Source organism: Podarcis liolepis (genome assembly GCF_965112155.1).
Source record: "Podarcis liolepis genome assembly, chromosome: 10".
NCBI lineage: Eukaryota > Metazoa > Chordata > Lepidosauria > Squamata > Lacertidae > Podarcis > Podarcis liolepis.
The window spans coordinates 7,021,406-7,035,347 of NC_139562.1; the positions used below are offsets into that span (position 1 = coordinate 7,021,406).

Sequence of the window (13,942 nt, forward strand, 5' to 3'; positions counted from 1 at the left end):
GTTCAGGCTTTGCATGCTACTACTCACACCTTGAATGGAGCTCAAAATGCAAATAGATGCCCCTCTGAGCCAAATTTGCACCCACCCTGCGGAATCCAAACTGCTGCATTCATTTAGGAGAAAACTGGCTGACTTGCAGCAAAAGTGCACGAGAGACGGCAGCCATCCCTCTTCAAGGCGGCTGAGACCTTTTTACACGGCATTTCTCAGATAGGTGCACAAAATGTGTCGGAGATACGTGCAAATGTATATGTGAACCCGGTCTTTGGGTGGGTGTTTGATTTTCGTTGTTGTGTATACTGTGTATATACGGACAATGACAATAAATTTATCTAATCTAATCTAATCTAATCTAATCTAATCTAAAAAATGTTTTTCACTTCCCATTTATGCTTGAAGTAGACATGACCCTGCGGAGACAGCCTTCTCTTTAGCCCATTAGCACCCTGACTAATCAAGTGACGTTAGATTCGCTCTGTGCTGCGGTGCCCACAAGGGACAGGGAGAAGGAACTCAAACCTTTGTCTTGCAGAGAGCTCTCCATAAAGAAAGCCGCCCCTCTGTCTCTTGGCAACAGAGTGGCTGGATGGAGAAACGCAAAGCCACTGAACTCCAGGAGCAAAGAACTACTTTCCGTGAAAGAGGCCACTGTGTTCTAAATCAAAGCAGATGATTTTTCTCCCTCGCCCCCCCCCCCCAAGAGCTCAGCCAAGGAAGGAGAAAGAGGGAAAAGGCAGAGATCTATTGAGGCTTTTTGCAATTACTTTTCAGAGAGACGGACTTCCTCTCTGACCCCCAACGTTCACAAAGAGTGTTCCAATCAACCAAAGTCTCAGGGAAAACAAATTCAAAGCAAGAGGAGCTTTTCTGAGTAAGAGAGCTCATCAAAAACTGGCGGTATTTCGCGCCTGCTAGGTTTTGCACCAAAAGGAAGCTAAATTTGGCAACAGGTGTAAGTCAGCCAGGAATGGATGGCTGAGTCAGTTTTGGTTTCTCTGTTTCCTATTTTGCCAGACCGAAGGAGTATCTACACCCCCATCGTTCTACCTGGACGCTGAGGTCCAGCACCGAGGGCCTTCTGGCGGTTCCCTCATTGCAAGAAGCCAAGTTACAGGGAACCAGGCAGAGGGCCTTCTCAGTAGTGGCGCCCTCCCTGAGGAATGCCCCCCCACCAGATGTCAAAGAGGAGAACAACTACCAGACTTTTAGAAGATAGCTGAAGGCAGCCCTGTTTAGGGAAGCTTTTAATGTTTGATGTATTACAGTATTTTAATGTTTTGTTGGAAGCCGCCCAGAGTGGCTGGGGAAGCCCAGCCAGATGGACAGGGTATAATTTATTTATTATTATTATTATTATTATTATTATTATTATTACCGTATTTTTCGCCCTATAGGACGCACCGTCCCATAAGGCGCACCTAGTTTTTTTGGGGGGAAATAAAGGGGAAAAAATTATTTTCCCCCCAGGCACGGGGCTGGGGCGGGGGAGGCCCGAGCTTCCCCCGACCCCAGCCCCCAAACAGGCAGCTCTCTGCAAGCCGTGGGAGCCCAGCGCTGGCTCCCGCTGCTTGCGGAGAGGTCCGCGAAGCCTGGACGCGCTGATCCCAGCGCACATAGGCTTCGGCATGCAGGCAACTCTCCGCAAGCAGCGGGAGCGCTCCCGCTGCTTGCGGATAGCTTCCTGAAGCCTGGAGAGCGAGAGGGGTCAGTGCGCACCGACCCCTCTCGCTCTCCAGGCTTCAGCGAAAGCCTGCATTCGCCCCATAGGACGCACACACATTTCCCCTTCATTTTTGGAGGGGAAAAAGTGCGTCTTATAGGGTGAAAAATACGGTATTTTGCCAGTCCTAAATTCAGTTCTCCACATTCTTGTAGTAATTTGTGATTTTTAAAAAATATTATTCATGAAAACTTGTCAGCATTTTAGTGCAAATTTCTTTCAACACACCCATTTTTAGTTGCCGTTTTCTCTAATATACAGATTTTGGCAAGTAATTCCCCATAACGTGTGTGTGTGTGTGTGTTTTAGATTCACTAATATATGTATTTTTGTACATATTGTTTTACTGGAGAACGGCATTGCAGAATTCGGTTAAGTGCACATTTTGAAGGGAGGCTGTGCGTTGGTCCACCTATTGCATTTGGAAAGTGCAGATCAGGTAGTTTCTCATGAAAATGAAACTGAATTTGTCCTCCATCCCTCCTGATGAAATGTAGCCCTCTTCCCAAGCAAGAAATGTAAAAATGAGAGGATAAGACAGACAAGGGAGACTCCTCTGCGTTAGAATCCCAGTCAGATGGGTGGGGTACAAATTAATTGTTGTTGTTCATATAATTGCTATTATTGATAATGATTGTTGTTATTTCTGAATATATCTTTTAAGAAATCAAATCCCATCACAAGTTTTGTCCTTCATGTGTTCTGAAACATATTTGGAAAACAAGCTGTTTATTGCCTGCAAAAACCTTGGCGGGATCAAGACTTCAGCACCTCCGACGAAAGTGGTCGGGAATTAATAGTGCAGAGTGTGGCTTGGGGTGTGTGGCTGCCAAGCTCCCCAGTCAATGAGCATAAATACTTCACTTCCTGGTTTCTTAGAGCTTTGGGATGACGGAAGAAGCCTCCTTCCCGCTCCAGCTCATTGCAGCCCCTTCCCGTGCCTTTCCTTACCTCTGAAACAGCTGGCTATAGGAACTCACAGCCTTCCCTGTCAGTCCCTGCTTGGCCGTCTGCTGCCGCCTCTGAAGAGAAGCCTCCTCCTGAAAAAGAAGCACAATCAACTTTAGAATCATATAATTGTAGAGGTAACCCCAGGGGTCATCTAGTCCAACCCCCTGCCGTGCAGGAATCACAGGTAACTTGTTGGAATAAAACTTGGGAGGGGCTGTGAAACAGCAGAGAAGGGAGGGGCTGTGAAACAGCAGAGAAGCTCCTCTCTGCCTAAAACCAGAGAGAGAGAGCAAGGAGGAAAGACCTGTTTCTGGGTGAGAGGGGGCTTACACAAAATCAATCCTTGAACACAGAAACCTAGGTTATCAGGGTGATGGCTAATCAGCAGCTCTGTTCCCTAACACCTAAATTTCTGTGTGGAGGGATTTATTTATTTATTGTATTCGGTGGTACCTCGGGTTACAGATGCTTCAGGTTACAGACTCCGCTAACCCAGAAATAGTGCTTCAGGTTAAGAACTTTGCTTCAGGATGAGAACAGAAATCGCGCAGTGGCAGCAGGAGGCCCCATTAGCTAAAGTGGTGCTTCAGGTTAAGAACAGTTTCAGGTTAATTACGGACCTCCTGAACGAATTAAGTACTTAACCCGAGGTACCACTGTATTTAGTTATTTTTAAAATATTTCTAGGCTGTCATTTTTGGCAGTGCTAATCACAAGGTTTGATTGCTTAATGTTTGATGCTGTTGTTGCTCGGAGGACCCTCCGGTGGTCCTCTCACTGCGAGAAGTGAAGTTGCAGGGAACCAGGCACAGGGCCTTCTTGGTAGTTGCGCCCTCCCTGTGGAACACCTTCCCACCAGATGCCAAGGAGATAAACAAGCACAAAACTTTTAGAAGACATCTGAAGGCAGCCCTGTATCGGGAAGTCTTTATGTGCTACTGTTGTTTTAATTTGTTGGAAGCCGCCCAGAGCAGATGGGGTAACCCAGTCAGATTGGCAGCGTATAAATTATAAATTATTATTATAATTATTATGTTCAAGGCATGGGTAAGGGGTGGGGGGCAGTTGCCCTCCCTATCCCTACCTCTCTCCAGAGAAACGAAAGCCTTTTGCTAATTGGTGGGTAACGGATCGGTTTCCGGCTTCTCTTCTCCATCTGGAACTCAAACTCCAGAAAACTGGGGAACAAATCTTCTTAGCAATAAGGAATGATGATAATAATTCCATAGCTGCCATGCCTGCTGAGCTCAGATTCAGCATTATTACACACCATCATTCTAGAACCTGTGTGTGTGTGTGTGTGTTTTAAAAAACAGCTTCCATTGGATTTCCAACTCCTTCCAGCTGTCATACGGGGAGGATTAGTTGCACAAGAATATATAGGAAGCTGGCAAATAACGGATCATTTATCCTTGTAGCTCAACACTGACTACTCTGATGGGCTGTGGCTCTCTAAGTCCGAGACAGAGTTGTTGTTTTTTCCCATCACTTTTTTTACTTGATCCTTTCAACTAGAGGGGGAATGACTGAACCTGAGACCTCTCTCATCAGAATGCTACAAGTCAAGGTCATCCACGGAAGCAGGATGTCAGCGGATTCAGGGCAGATAGCAGGCGTGGTACTCCTTCGCACAGTGTGCAGTTAAAGCCACGTGCACAAAAACATTAAACTACATATGGAAATATTAGAATACAGGAAGGAAATTTTAAAGGGAAAAACTGAGGCAGAGTTAAAATTCATTTTTAAAATAATTTTTATTCATTTTTTATAATTTGACATTATAATATATTTTTTTATAATTTGACATCATTCAATTCACTTTCAATATAATAATTCCTTACATTTTGGCTTCCCATCCTTACGTCCAGGATGTTCCTATTGTATTCCTTTATCTGCTGCCATAACTGCCATTTATTTTCTATTGTAAGTTATATTACAATCATTTATTTATTCTCCTTTCCTTGTCTCTTATTCAAATCCTGCTCACGATTTTGTTTGGCTATAGTTTTCTCTCTCTCAAATAGGACAGGTATAAAATTCTAATATAGTGAGATATAAAGGTCTGGGAGTGGGCCTTTAGGTCTTTTAAAAGACACCTGAGCATCGTCAGTGTTGGCACTTGCCAAAGCTCAGGGAGAATTTAGAGACACTGCAGCAGAAAAGGCCCTCTCTCCTGTGGCCGCTGATTGCCACTTCCATGGGCTGCAACACGAGCAGAATCAGCTGGCTGTACTGATCATGTAGGGAACCCTTGGTGTAAGTAAGACTTTGGATATGATTAATCATAAGGGACAGGGGTGGCACTGTGGGTTAAACCACAGAGCCTAGGACTTGCCGATCAGAAGGTCGACGGTTCGAATCCCCGCGACGGGGTGAGCTCCCGTTGCTCGGTCCCTGCTCCTGCCAACCTAACAGTTTGAAAGCACGTCAAAATGCAAGTAGATAAATAGGTACCGCTCCGGTGGGAAGGTAAACGGCATTGCCGTGCGCTGCTCTGGTTCGCCAGAAGCAGCTTAGTCATGCTGGCCGCATGACCCGGAAGCTGTATGCCGGCTCCCTTGGCCAATAAAGCGAAATGAGTGCCGAAACCCCAGAGTCGGTCACGACTGGACTTAATGGTCAGGGGTCCCTTTATCTTTACCTTTAATCATAGTCTCTCTCTCTCTCTCTCTCTCTCTCTCTCACACACACACACACACACACTTACCACTGGTGTTTTCTCTGCTGAAAGTCTGGCCGATATGACGGCAGAGTAATTTTTGGCCGATGAGTCCAAAAACTCAGTGGGGGTGGGCGATGGCGCTACCCCATCGGTTCCTTTGACGGAGGCTGTTTTCGGCGGCACTGTGAGCATCCCGTTTGGAACTGAGAAAGAGAAAGTGAGCTCACTTAGCCTGGCAAACGGAATCGGCAGAAAGGCCAGTGGGCATTAAGGAGTTCTGGGGACTTGCCATTCTTGAGAAAGCACGTCACGGAAGACGACACCCACCTCCGGGCCTCTCGGCCTGTTCTAGAATCCCCCTGCAGCAGGGAAGGTGGGGGTCTGTGTGGCCCTTCAGTTGCTATGGGACTGCAGGACCCATCAGCCACTGCAGCCAGGGATGATGGGAGTTGTAGTCCAGCAACACCTGGAGGGTCCCAGGGTCCCCACCTAAGCTATACACTTCTCTCTCTCTCCCTCTCTCTCTCTCTCTCTCTCTCTCTCTCTCTCTCTCTCTCTCTGCTTCCCTCCAAGAAATGGAGAAGGGGAATGGAGCCCAGGGTTAAGAACGTTGCTTGCTCTGTTCTAAAATGGCTAATTAAGTTCAGCCTAGAATGCAGAATCTGGACACTGGAAGTAGATTTTCATAAACACCCTCAAGGGTTATCCACTGGGTTTTCCCCCTCATGGGATTGGGTTTTCAGCTTAGCTCAGGCCCTCTTGACTTCCTGGGCCCCAGAAAGCTCTCTGTGGACCCACAAGGTTTTCGGCGAAAGCCCTATTAAAAAGACCAGGAACTGTGAATAAATGTGCGAATGGGCCTTGCGCAGGAAAATGGCATTTCTGAACATCATTTAGGATTGTTGTTCCCAGACCCAAAATATGTTTGGGGCTGGAGCTGGCCAAGGGCAACAATTATGGCACCTCCATCACTCTGCTTGAATGCCACTTCCACCCACAGCTGCCTCTTTGCTCTCTGTCCATTAGCAAAAGCTCACGGATGTCTGTTCATTAGAAGAAGAAGATTTTTAATAGCTTCCCATTATATCAAACATCCAATCTCCCCCTATTATGATCTTACTGCAAATGTTCATACTAAAGAGTCAACCTTGAGGCAAGATTTCGCCCCCTCCTTCCTAAACAAACAAACAAACAATTTCCCCTCATCCATAAGGAAAGAGCAATCTCCCCCCCCCCCAAAAAATACGATCATTACTTTAATTCGGAACACCTACAAATGAAACTCTAAATGAATTTAATGGAGCGTAGTAAATTTCAAAGTTACTTTTATGGATGGTGGAATTGCCCAAACTCAGCGCTCATAATGAAGTTGCTGTGGCTGACGAAGAAATGCAAATTGACAGGACGGCAAAGACATTAGAGGCCATTAAGAGCTCCTGCAAGGAATATCAGATGGTTTATGGCACAACATAAAATGATAAGGGGGAGGAGGGCTCCTTTTTAACTCCTCTGCCCTCCTTAATCATTGGATCCACCAAGGAGGCAAGAAAGAAAAAGAAAGAAAGAAAGAAAGAAAGAAAGAAAGAAAGAAAGAAAGAAAGAGCCTTTCACGTTTTGTGAACTTTTGGCTCACATGCCCAAAGGCCTCTGTTGAAGGTGACTTTCTGCTGAGCACTTGGCAGGTTAAATTAAAAGAGGTGGCAGAGAAGCTTTCAATTGGATGTGTGGGGGTCAGGAAGCCAGCAGGTTCATGATTATGAGCATTGAGACAAGGATAGCAAGGGCGTATGACAGCTATTCTGAGAGGCCAAAGTGCCACAGGGCAAAACACATGCAGCAGAGGCAGCTGGAGACATACTCCTCATATACAGGTGTTTGATGCTGATGCTGGGAGTCTCTGAGCCAAGATGGGCAAGCTGGAGTGCTTGGTCTCAGAACAAGATATAGCAAGCCTAATGGAAACCTGGTGGGATGGAGAGAACAAATTGATACAAATTCTATAGGAAGGATCAGGTCTAGGTGGTGTCTGTCTGTACCTCAAAGAGGATCTGGAGTCCAATAAGATAAAAATCCTCAAGAGGCAGACTCCTCCATGGAGTCGTTGTGGGTGGCGATCTCAGGTGAGAAGAACTATTTAGTGCTGAACAAAATGCATTTTGAGATGGAGAATGAGATCAAACACGCATTAGGCAGGAAAAGTGCTCTAGAAATGGGTGAGCTCAATTTCCCGCAAATGGACTTGATATACAAGCACCCAGAAGAGGTAACATTTCTAGATAGCCCAGAATGCCTGGGCATGAAACCGATCAGAGGGGCAGTGATCCTGGACGTAATGCTATACAAATGCCAACTTCAAAGCCAAATGGCTGGCAAGCCTAGCACAGGACCTCCTCTTTCAATGATGAGTGCAAATGTTTGCATGGAACAAGCTGTTGTTGTTTAGTTGTCTAGTCGTGTCCGACTCTTCGTGACCCCATGGACCAGAGCACGCCAGGCACTTCTGACTTCCACTGCCTCCCGCAGTTTGGTCAAACTCATGCTGGTAGCTTCAAGAACACTATCCAACCATCTCGTCCTCTGTCGTCCTCTTCTCCTTGTGCCCTCCATCTTTCCAACGTCAGGGTATTTTCCAGGGAGTCTTCTCTTCTCATGAGGTGGCCAAAGTCTTGGAGCCTCAGCTTCACGATCTGTCCTTCCAGTGAGCACTCAGGGCTGATTTCCTTCAGAATGGATAGGTTTGATCTTCTTGCGGTCCATGGGACTCTCAAGAGTCTCCTCCAGCACCATAATTCAAAAGCATCAATTCTTCGGCGATCAGCCTTCTTTATGGTCCAGCTCTCACTTCCATACATCACTACTGGGAAAACCATAGCTTTTACTATACTGACCTTTGTTGGCAAGGTGATGTCTTTACTTTTTAAGATGCTGTCTAGGTTTATCATTGCTTTTCTCCCAAGAAGCAGGCGTCTTTTAATTTCGTGGCTGCTGTCACCATCTGCAGTGATCATGGAGCCCAAGAAAGCAAAATTTCTCACTGCCTCCATTTCTTCCCCTTCTATTTGCCAGGAGGTAATGGGACCAGTGGCCATGATCTTCATTTTTTTTGATGTTGAGCTTCAGACCATATTTTGCGCTCTCCTCTTTCACCCTCAATAAAAGGTTCTTTAATTCCTCCTCACTTTCTGCCATCAAGGTTGTGTCATCAGCATATCTGAGGTTGCTGACATTTCTTCCGGCAATCTTAATTCCAGTTTGGGAGCAGGGAGACAATATACAGCCTTGTTGAACTTCTTTCCCCTTCATGGATCACTGCCTTGTCGTGGTGAAGGAGCTTGAATAACTCAGAGAAGTTATGAACTATGCCGAACAGGGCACCCAAGATGAACAGGTCATATTGGAGAGTTTTGACCAAACGTGATTCACCTGGAGGAGGAACCGGCAAGCCACTCCAGTATCCGTGCCAAGAAAACTCCATGGACAAAGACAACAGGTGGAACAAGCTATCTGTGGCAAATTCCCATTTCGTTTCCCGGAAGCAACACAACTGTCAGGCCACACCTGGGGGGATCTGCAATGCCATACCTGAAAGGAGATTGGTGTCCAATGCAGAAACTCTGACCTCGGTTTCCGATGGCTGCTTTATCCCCAGGAACTCCTCAATGAGTTTGCTCAGATTGGTGAATGCTTCGTCAAAATCGTCTGAACGTGAAGGGATGCACATATGGAGAGAAGAAAAGAATTAACACGGCCAAATCTTGGAAGACCTTCAGTTGTGACAATTTGGATTGCTGACATTCTAGAATGTGGCAAATTGCCCTCCTTGAAAAGGTATCTCATAAACTAAAAGTAGCTAAAGGGCAGAATTTGCATGACCATATTTAATTGCTGAATGGCATGGTTTTATTTCTTATAGTATATATTATTTCTTATATTAAGGTGCCCAGTCACTTGGCACCACCAGTATATGCAAACGTCTGGCTCATCTAAGACTTTATAGAATCTTTATTCTCAGTAGTTATGGAACTCACAGATGGACAAAACTTTTATTCTTCATATATTATTTGAAAAGGGAATTATATGTATGAGTCAATTCTTTATGCCTTTGGAGCTGCACCGTAACTTAAACGCAGATACAATAGAAAAACAAACTAAAAACATTAAAAAGATAGTCATTAAAAAGTAATTAAACACTAACAGAATTGAAACCATGTCTGTCTATCAAGATCCATGGAAAATGCTGATATTCATTGTGTTAAAAAATTTGAACATTTTAGCAAAATCAGTGCAATATTAAATACGAGAGAGAGAGAGAGTCAGAAGTATCGCCTATGGCAGAGATCACTCCATTTCTTTAGGCTTGTGGGCACATCTGGATTTTTGACTAAGTGTTGTGGGCACCAGCTACTCTGGTAACTTCTCCCCCACCCCCCAGATACAGAGATACCCCCAAGATACAGAGAATGAATGTTCAGGCAATTTATCTTGCCCCCCCCATCACATGGATGTTGGCGCATGTGCTGACAATCTCCTTTAACCCCATGAGCATCTCGTGCAGGACGGGAAAGTTAGGAGTTATAATAATAATTTATTATTTATACCCCGCCCATCTGGCTGGGCTTCCCCAGCCACTCTGGGCGGCTTCCAAAAAAATATTAAAATACTGTAATACATCAAACATTAAAAGCTTCCCTAAACTGAGCTGTCTTCAGATGTCTTCTAAAAGTCTGGTAGTTGTTATTCTGTTTGACATCTGGTAGGAGGGCATTCCACAGGACGGGCGCCACTACTGAGAAGGCCCTCTGCCTGGTTCCCTGTAACTTGGCTTCTCGCAGTGAGGGAACCGTCAGAAGGCCCTCGGTGCTGTTAGTTAGGCGAGTTAGGAGTGCTTGTTATGATAGTTTGGATGGACTGCGCAAACTCTGCTTCTTCCATTTGACTGCCTTCCCAGGAAGACTGCAGCGCTACCTTGCCAGTAGAGGAGACTTGGGTTCCAAAGGGATGGACTCACCGACGTTGATGACCGCGTCAAAGAACCCTGGGAAGTCCTGGTTCAGTTGGATGTACATGCCCACCCTGCGGACTGCTTCTTCGATCTCTGCCCTACTAAACAGCCCCATCCGTCGCAGCTGACCCCCGTATCTCTCTTTGTTCACTGGGATCAGTAGGATGTACCGAGGTTGGAAGTAGGAATTCTTCAAGCTTCTAACACCCTTTAAAAAACAGAGGTACTCGGTTATCATTCACTTCAAGGCTTCACAGGCCTTGGCTGAAGTTGTTAAATCACACACATGACCCCAGATTGACGCAAAGGCTGTAAGGACTGTTTAACCAGTAGAGTCGTACCTTGGTTCTCAAACGCCTTGTGACTTGAACGTTTTGGCTCCCGAATGCCGCAACCCCGGAAGTGAGTGCTGCGGTTTGCAAACGTTTTTTGGAAGCCAAACCTCCGACACTGCTTCCGATTGAATGCAGGAAGCTCCTGCAGCCAATCGGAAGCCGCGCCTTGGTTTGCGAATATTTTCGGAAGTTGAACGGGCTTCCAGAATGGATTCCATTCAAGAACCAAGGTACAACTGTACTGTCAAGACTGGATTCTCCGGATTTTAGGTGCAGAGCCAGCAGTCTGGATTGTGGGCATCTCTCAGTTGACAGATTGATCGGGCATCTGATTAACTTCTTATCAGAGGACAGGTCCCCTTACACCTCTGAAAAAACAGCCTGTTTCGGAGCAACAATTTTAAGGCGAAAATATGGTGGAATGCTAAATTAAATTGTTCAGGGGAGCACTCTTATCCTACAGAATGCCTGGCTTTAATAATTATTTTAACTGTGTAATGTATTTTATTCTGATTTATGTATCTTTTTTTTTTCCAATGCCTTCGGCTGCACAAATAAGTAATATTCATTTGTTAAATGGATCTTAAACCTCTTTAGTGGGGCAGTGAAGCAAGGAGTAGGGAAATTATTTCAGCTCAAACGAGGTTCTTGCTTTGAGTTCATGTTTCTGGGGAAAAAGCATCTAATTAATAACTTAGCTATAGATTATATAACTTAGTTATTGATTATATAACTAACAATTAACTTATTATATAACTCTACCATTCGATGATTCAATGAACCACAGCTTTGGATCTAGCGCTTGACACAGGCCCAGCTCTTGGTTTATGATAAAAACATACTGTATTTTTCCATGTATAAGACAATAGTTTTTCCTTAAAAATACCGTATTTTTTGCACCATAACACTCACTTTTTTCCTCCTAGAAAGTAAGGAGAAATGTCTGTGCGTGTTATGGAGGAAATGCTACGGGTGGCATGCCTACGGATTTTCCTCCTCTAAAAACTACGTGCGTGTTATGGTCGGGTGCGTGTTATAGAGCGAAAAATATGGTAATAGGCAAAAATTGTGGGTCATCTTATACACAGACAGCAGAGGGAGGAACGGGCGATTGGTGTCAGCAGTCAGCAGGAGATTGCCAGCGGCGATTGGACGTGTGATTGGTTGCTGCGGCAAGGCCTGCTGACGATTGGCTGTGGCTGTGGTAATTGGACGTTGATATACTGTATTGACAAGTGGTTTCATCGAGTTCACAGATGGGCTTTTGGTGGCGAGCGTGCAGATGATTGTTGGCTGCGGTGATGCGTGCAATTTGCTGTAGAGCAACTGGCGGTGGTGACCCCCCCCTAAAAAGCTCAATAACTTTGAGCAATCCCCCTAAAAAAAAATTTAGTTGTGGTCCCAAAAATTAGGGCTCGTCTTATACATGGGGGCATGTTATACATGGAAAAATACGGTAATTACACCGACTTTGCTATGGCTTAAGGTGCTTCCATCCCCATCGTTACCTCTATTTCCATATGAATGCAGGTTGCAAGTCCCTCCCTAGCGATGGACTCGATTGTGTCCCGGCCCATTCCATAGTAGAAGCCGCTGTACTTAAAAGTTGCAATGAATTTCCCCTGGAATGAAAAGAATGAAGCCTGGGCAACAAGAAAGAACAAGGGGAAAGCTCTTGCCAGAAACTATAATCTAGATCCCAGAATCTAATACTCTGGCATGCCGCTCCTCACCTCAGATACATGGCAGCTTGATCTCTCCTGCTGCAGGCAGGAAATGTAGGGTTGACGCATGTGCTGACTAGGAGCTTGTGCAAAAGGGTGGGTGAGAGATGGAACTATGAACCAGAAGACCCCACCATCAAAGTATTTATCTTCTTCTCCAGCAGGTCCCAGGATGGGTTATAGCAATGGGAGGACTGAAATAAATATGGGAGAAGCAATTCCGACGTACCCCTGAATTTATCTCCTGCTTCTAAAAACAGCAAGGCAGTATTGGTCATGCTGTGAACATTGCAATCCACTTGATAAATACTATAGTGATGTTGTCGTTAATTTCATTGACAGAAGTTCCAGCCCATCTGGGACACTAAGGTTGGATTTGCATGTTAGGAGGAAGCACTGGTTATTGGCACACAAAAAATAGGATAATTGCGTCGGGCTTCCTAATTCAGCCCAGGTGGGGATGATGGGAGTTGCAGTCCAAAAATACCCGGAGGGTGTCAGGTTGATGAAGACTCTTCTACCCCAGTTATCCCACCAGTCTTCTAACCACAAAAAGCCAGACAAGAAAAGTGATGGAAAACTGCACTTCTGGGAAACGTGGAGAGTGACAACAGCTAGCTGGCAGTGCCATGCAAAGTCTGTGCGAACAGATGGGGACGGATGCTCATGGAAGAGGCAAAGTTGTATAACCTCGTCCCAAGTTTCATGCAAGCATATCAGCAGGCTTGCTCAATAAACAGCCCATCTGGGTGCTCCCCACGCAAGAGAAGCACTCCTGTGGCGACGAGATGTGTGAGCTCAGCCTATGGGCATTTCTCCACAGGGAAGTCACATGAATTTCCCCTTCGCACGCTACCCTAGGAATGCCATAACAGACGGCCCATTTTGCTCCTTCCTCCATCACTTTTTCAAGACGCACTATCTGAGACCCGCACAGTGGAAAGACAAAATTTCCTTCAGTCAGGATCACAGAAAAAGAATGCCACGTCAGGTCGGGCTCTCAAGTCCAGCATTCAGTTTATTTGCTTTGTTTTATTTAGTTATTGCATTCATACAGCACCTTTTCCTCCAAGCAGCTCAAGGTAGAGAGCACGGTTCTTCCCCTTTGTCATTTTATCACAACAACCTACTGCGAGGGCGGTTAGGCTGAGAGACTGAGCCAAGGTCACTCAGTGAGCTTCATGGCTAAGTGGGGATTTGAACTCTGGTTTCCCAGGCCCCGGGTGGCACTGTGGGTTAAACCACAGAGCCTAGGACTTGCCGATCAGAAGGTTGGCGGTTCGAATCCCCGCGACGGGGTGAGCTCCCGTTGCTCGGTCCCTGCTCCTGCCAACCTAGCAGTTCGAAAGCACGTCAAAGTGCAAGTAGATAAATAGGTACCACTCCGGCAGGAAGGTAAACGGCATTTCCCTGCGCTGCTCTGGTTCGCCAGAAGTGGCTTAGTCATGCTGGCCACATGACCCGGAAGCTGTATGCCGGCTCCCTCGGCCAATAAAGCGAGATGAGCAACCCCAGAGTCGGTCACGACTGGACCTAATGGTCAGGGGT

General features: G+C 45.8%; 1 protein-coding gene across 2 annotated transcripts in view; it reads right to left on the reverse strand.

Moving 5' to 3' along the window:
• Positions 1-13,942, reverse strand: part of LRGUK (leucine rich repeats and guanylate kinase domain containing) — a 53,054-nt gene that overhangs the window by 10,470 nt on the left and 28,642 nt on the right. For both annotated transcript variants that reach the window (XM_083461097.1, XM_083461096.1), the window contains exons 13-17: positions 12,179-12,292; positions 10,342-10,543; positions 8,916-9,032; positions 5,379-5,536; positions 2,672-2,760 (exon numbers count right to left, since the gene is read on the reverse strand). In XM_083461097.1, the coding sequence (XP_083317223.1) occupies positions 2,672-2,760; positions 5,379-5,536; positions 8,916-9,032; positions 10,342-10,543; positions 12,179-12,292 (680 nt within the window). The remainder of the gene's footprint in view (positions 1-2,671; positions 2,761-5,378; positions 5,537-8,915; positions 9,033-10,341; positions 10,544-12,178; positions 12,293-13,942) is intronic.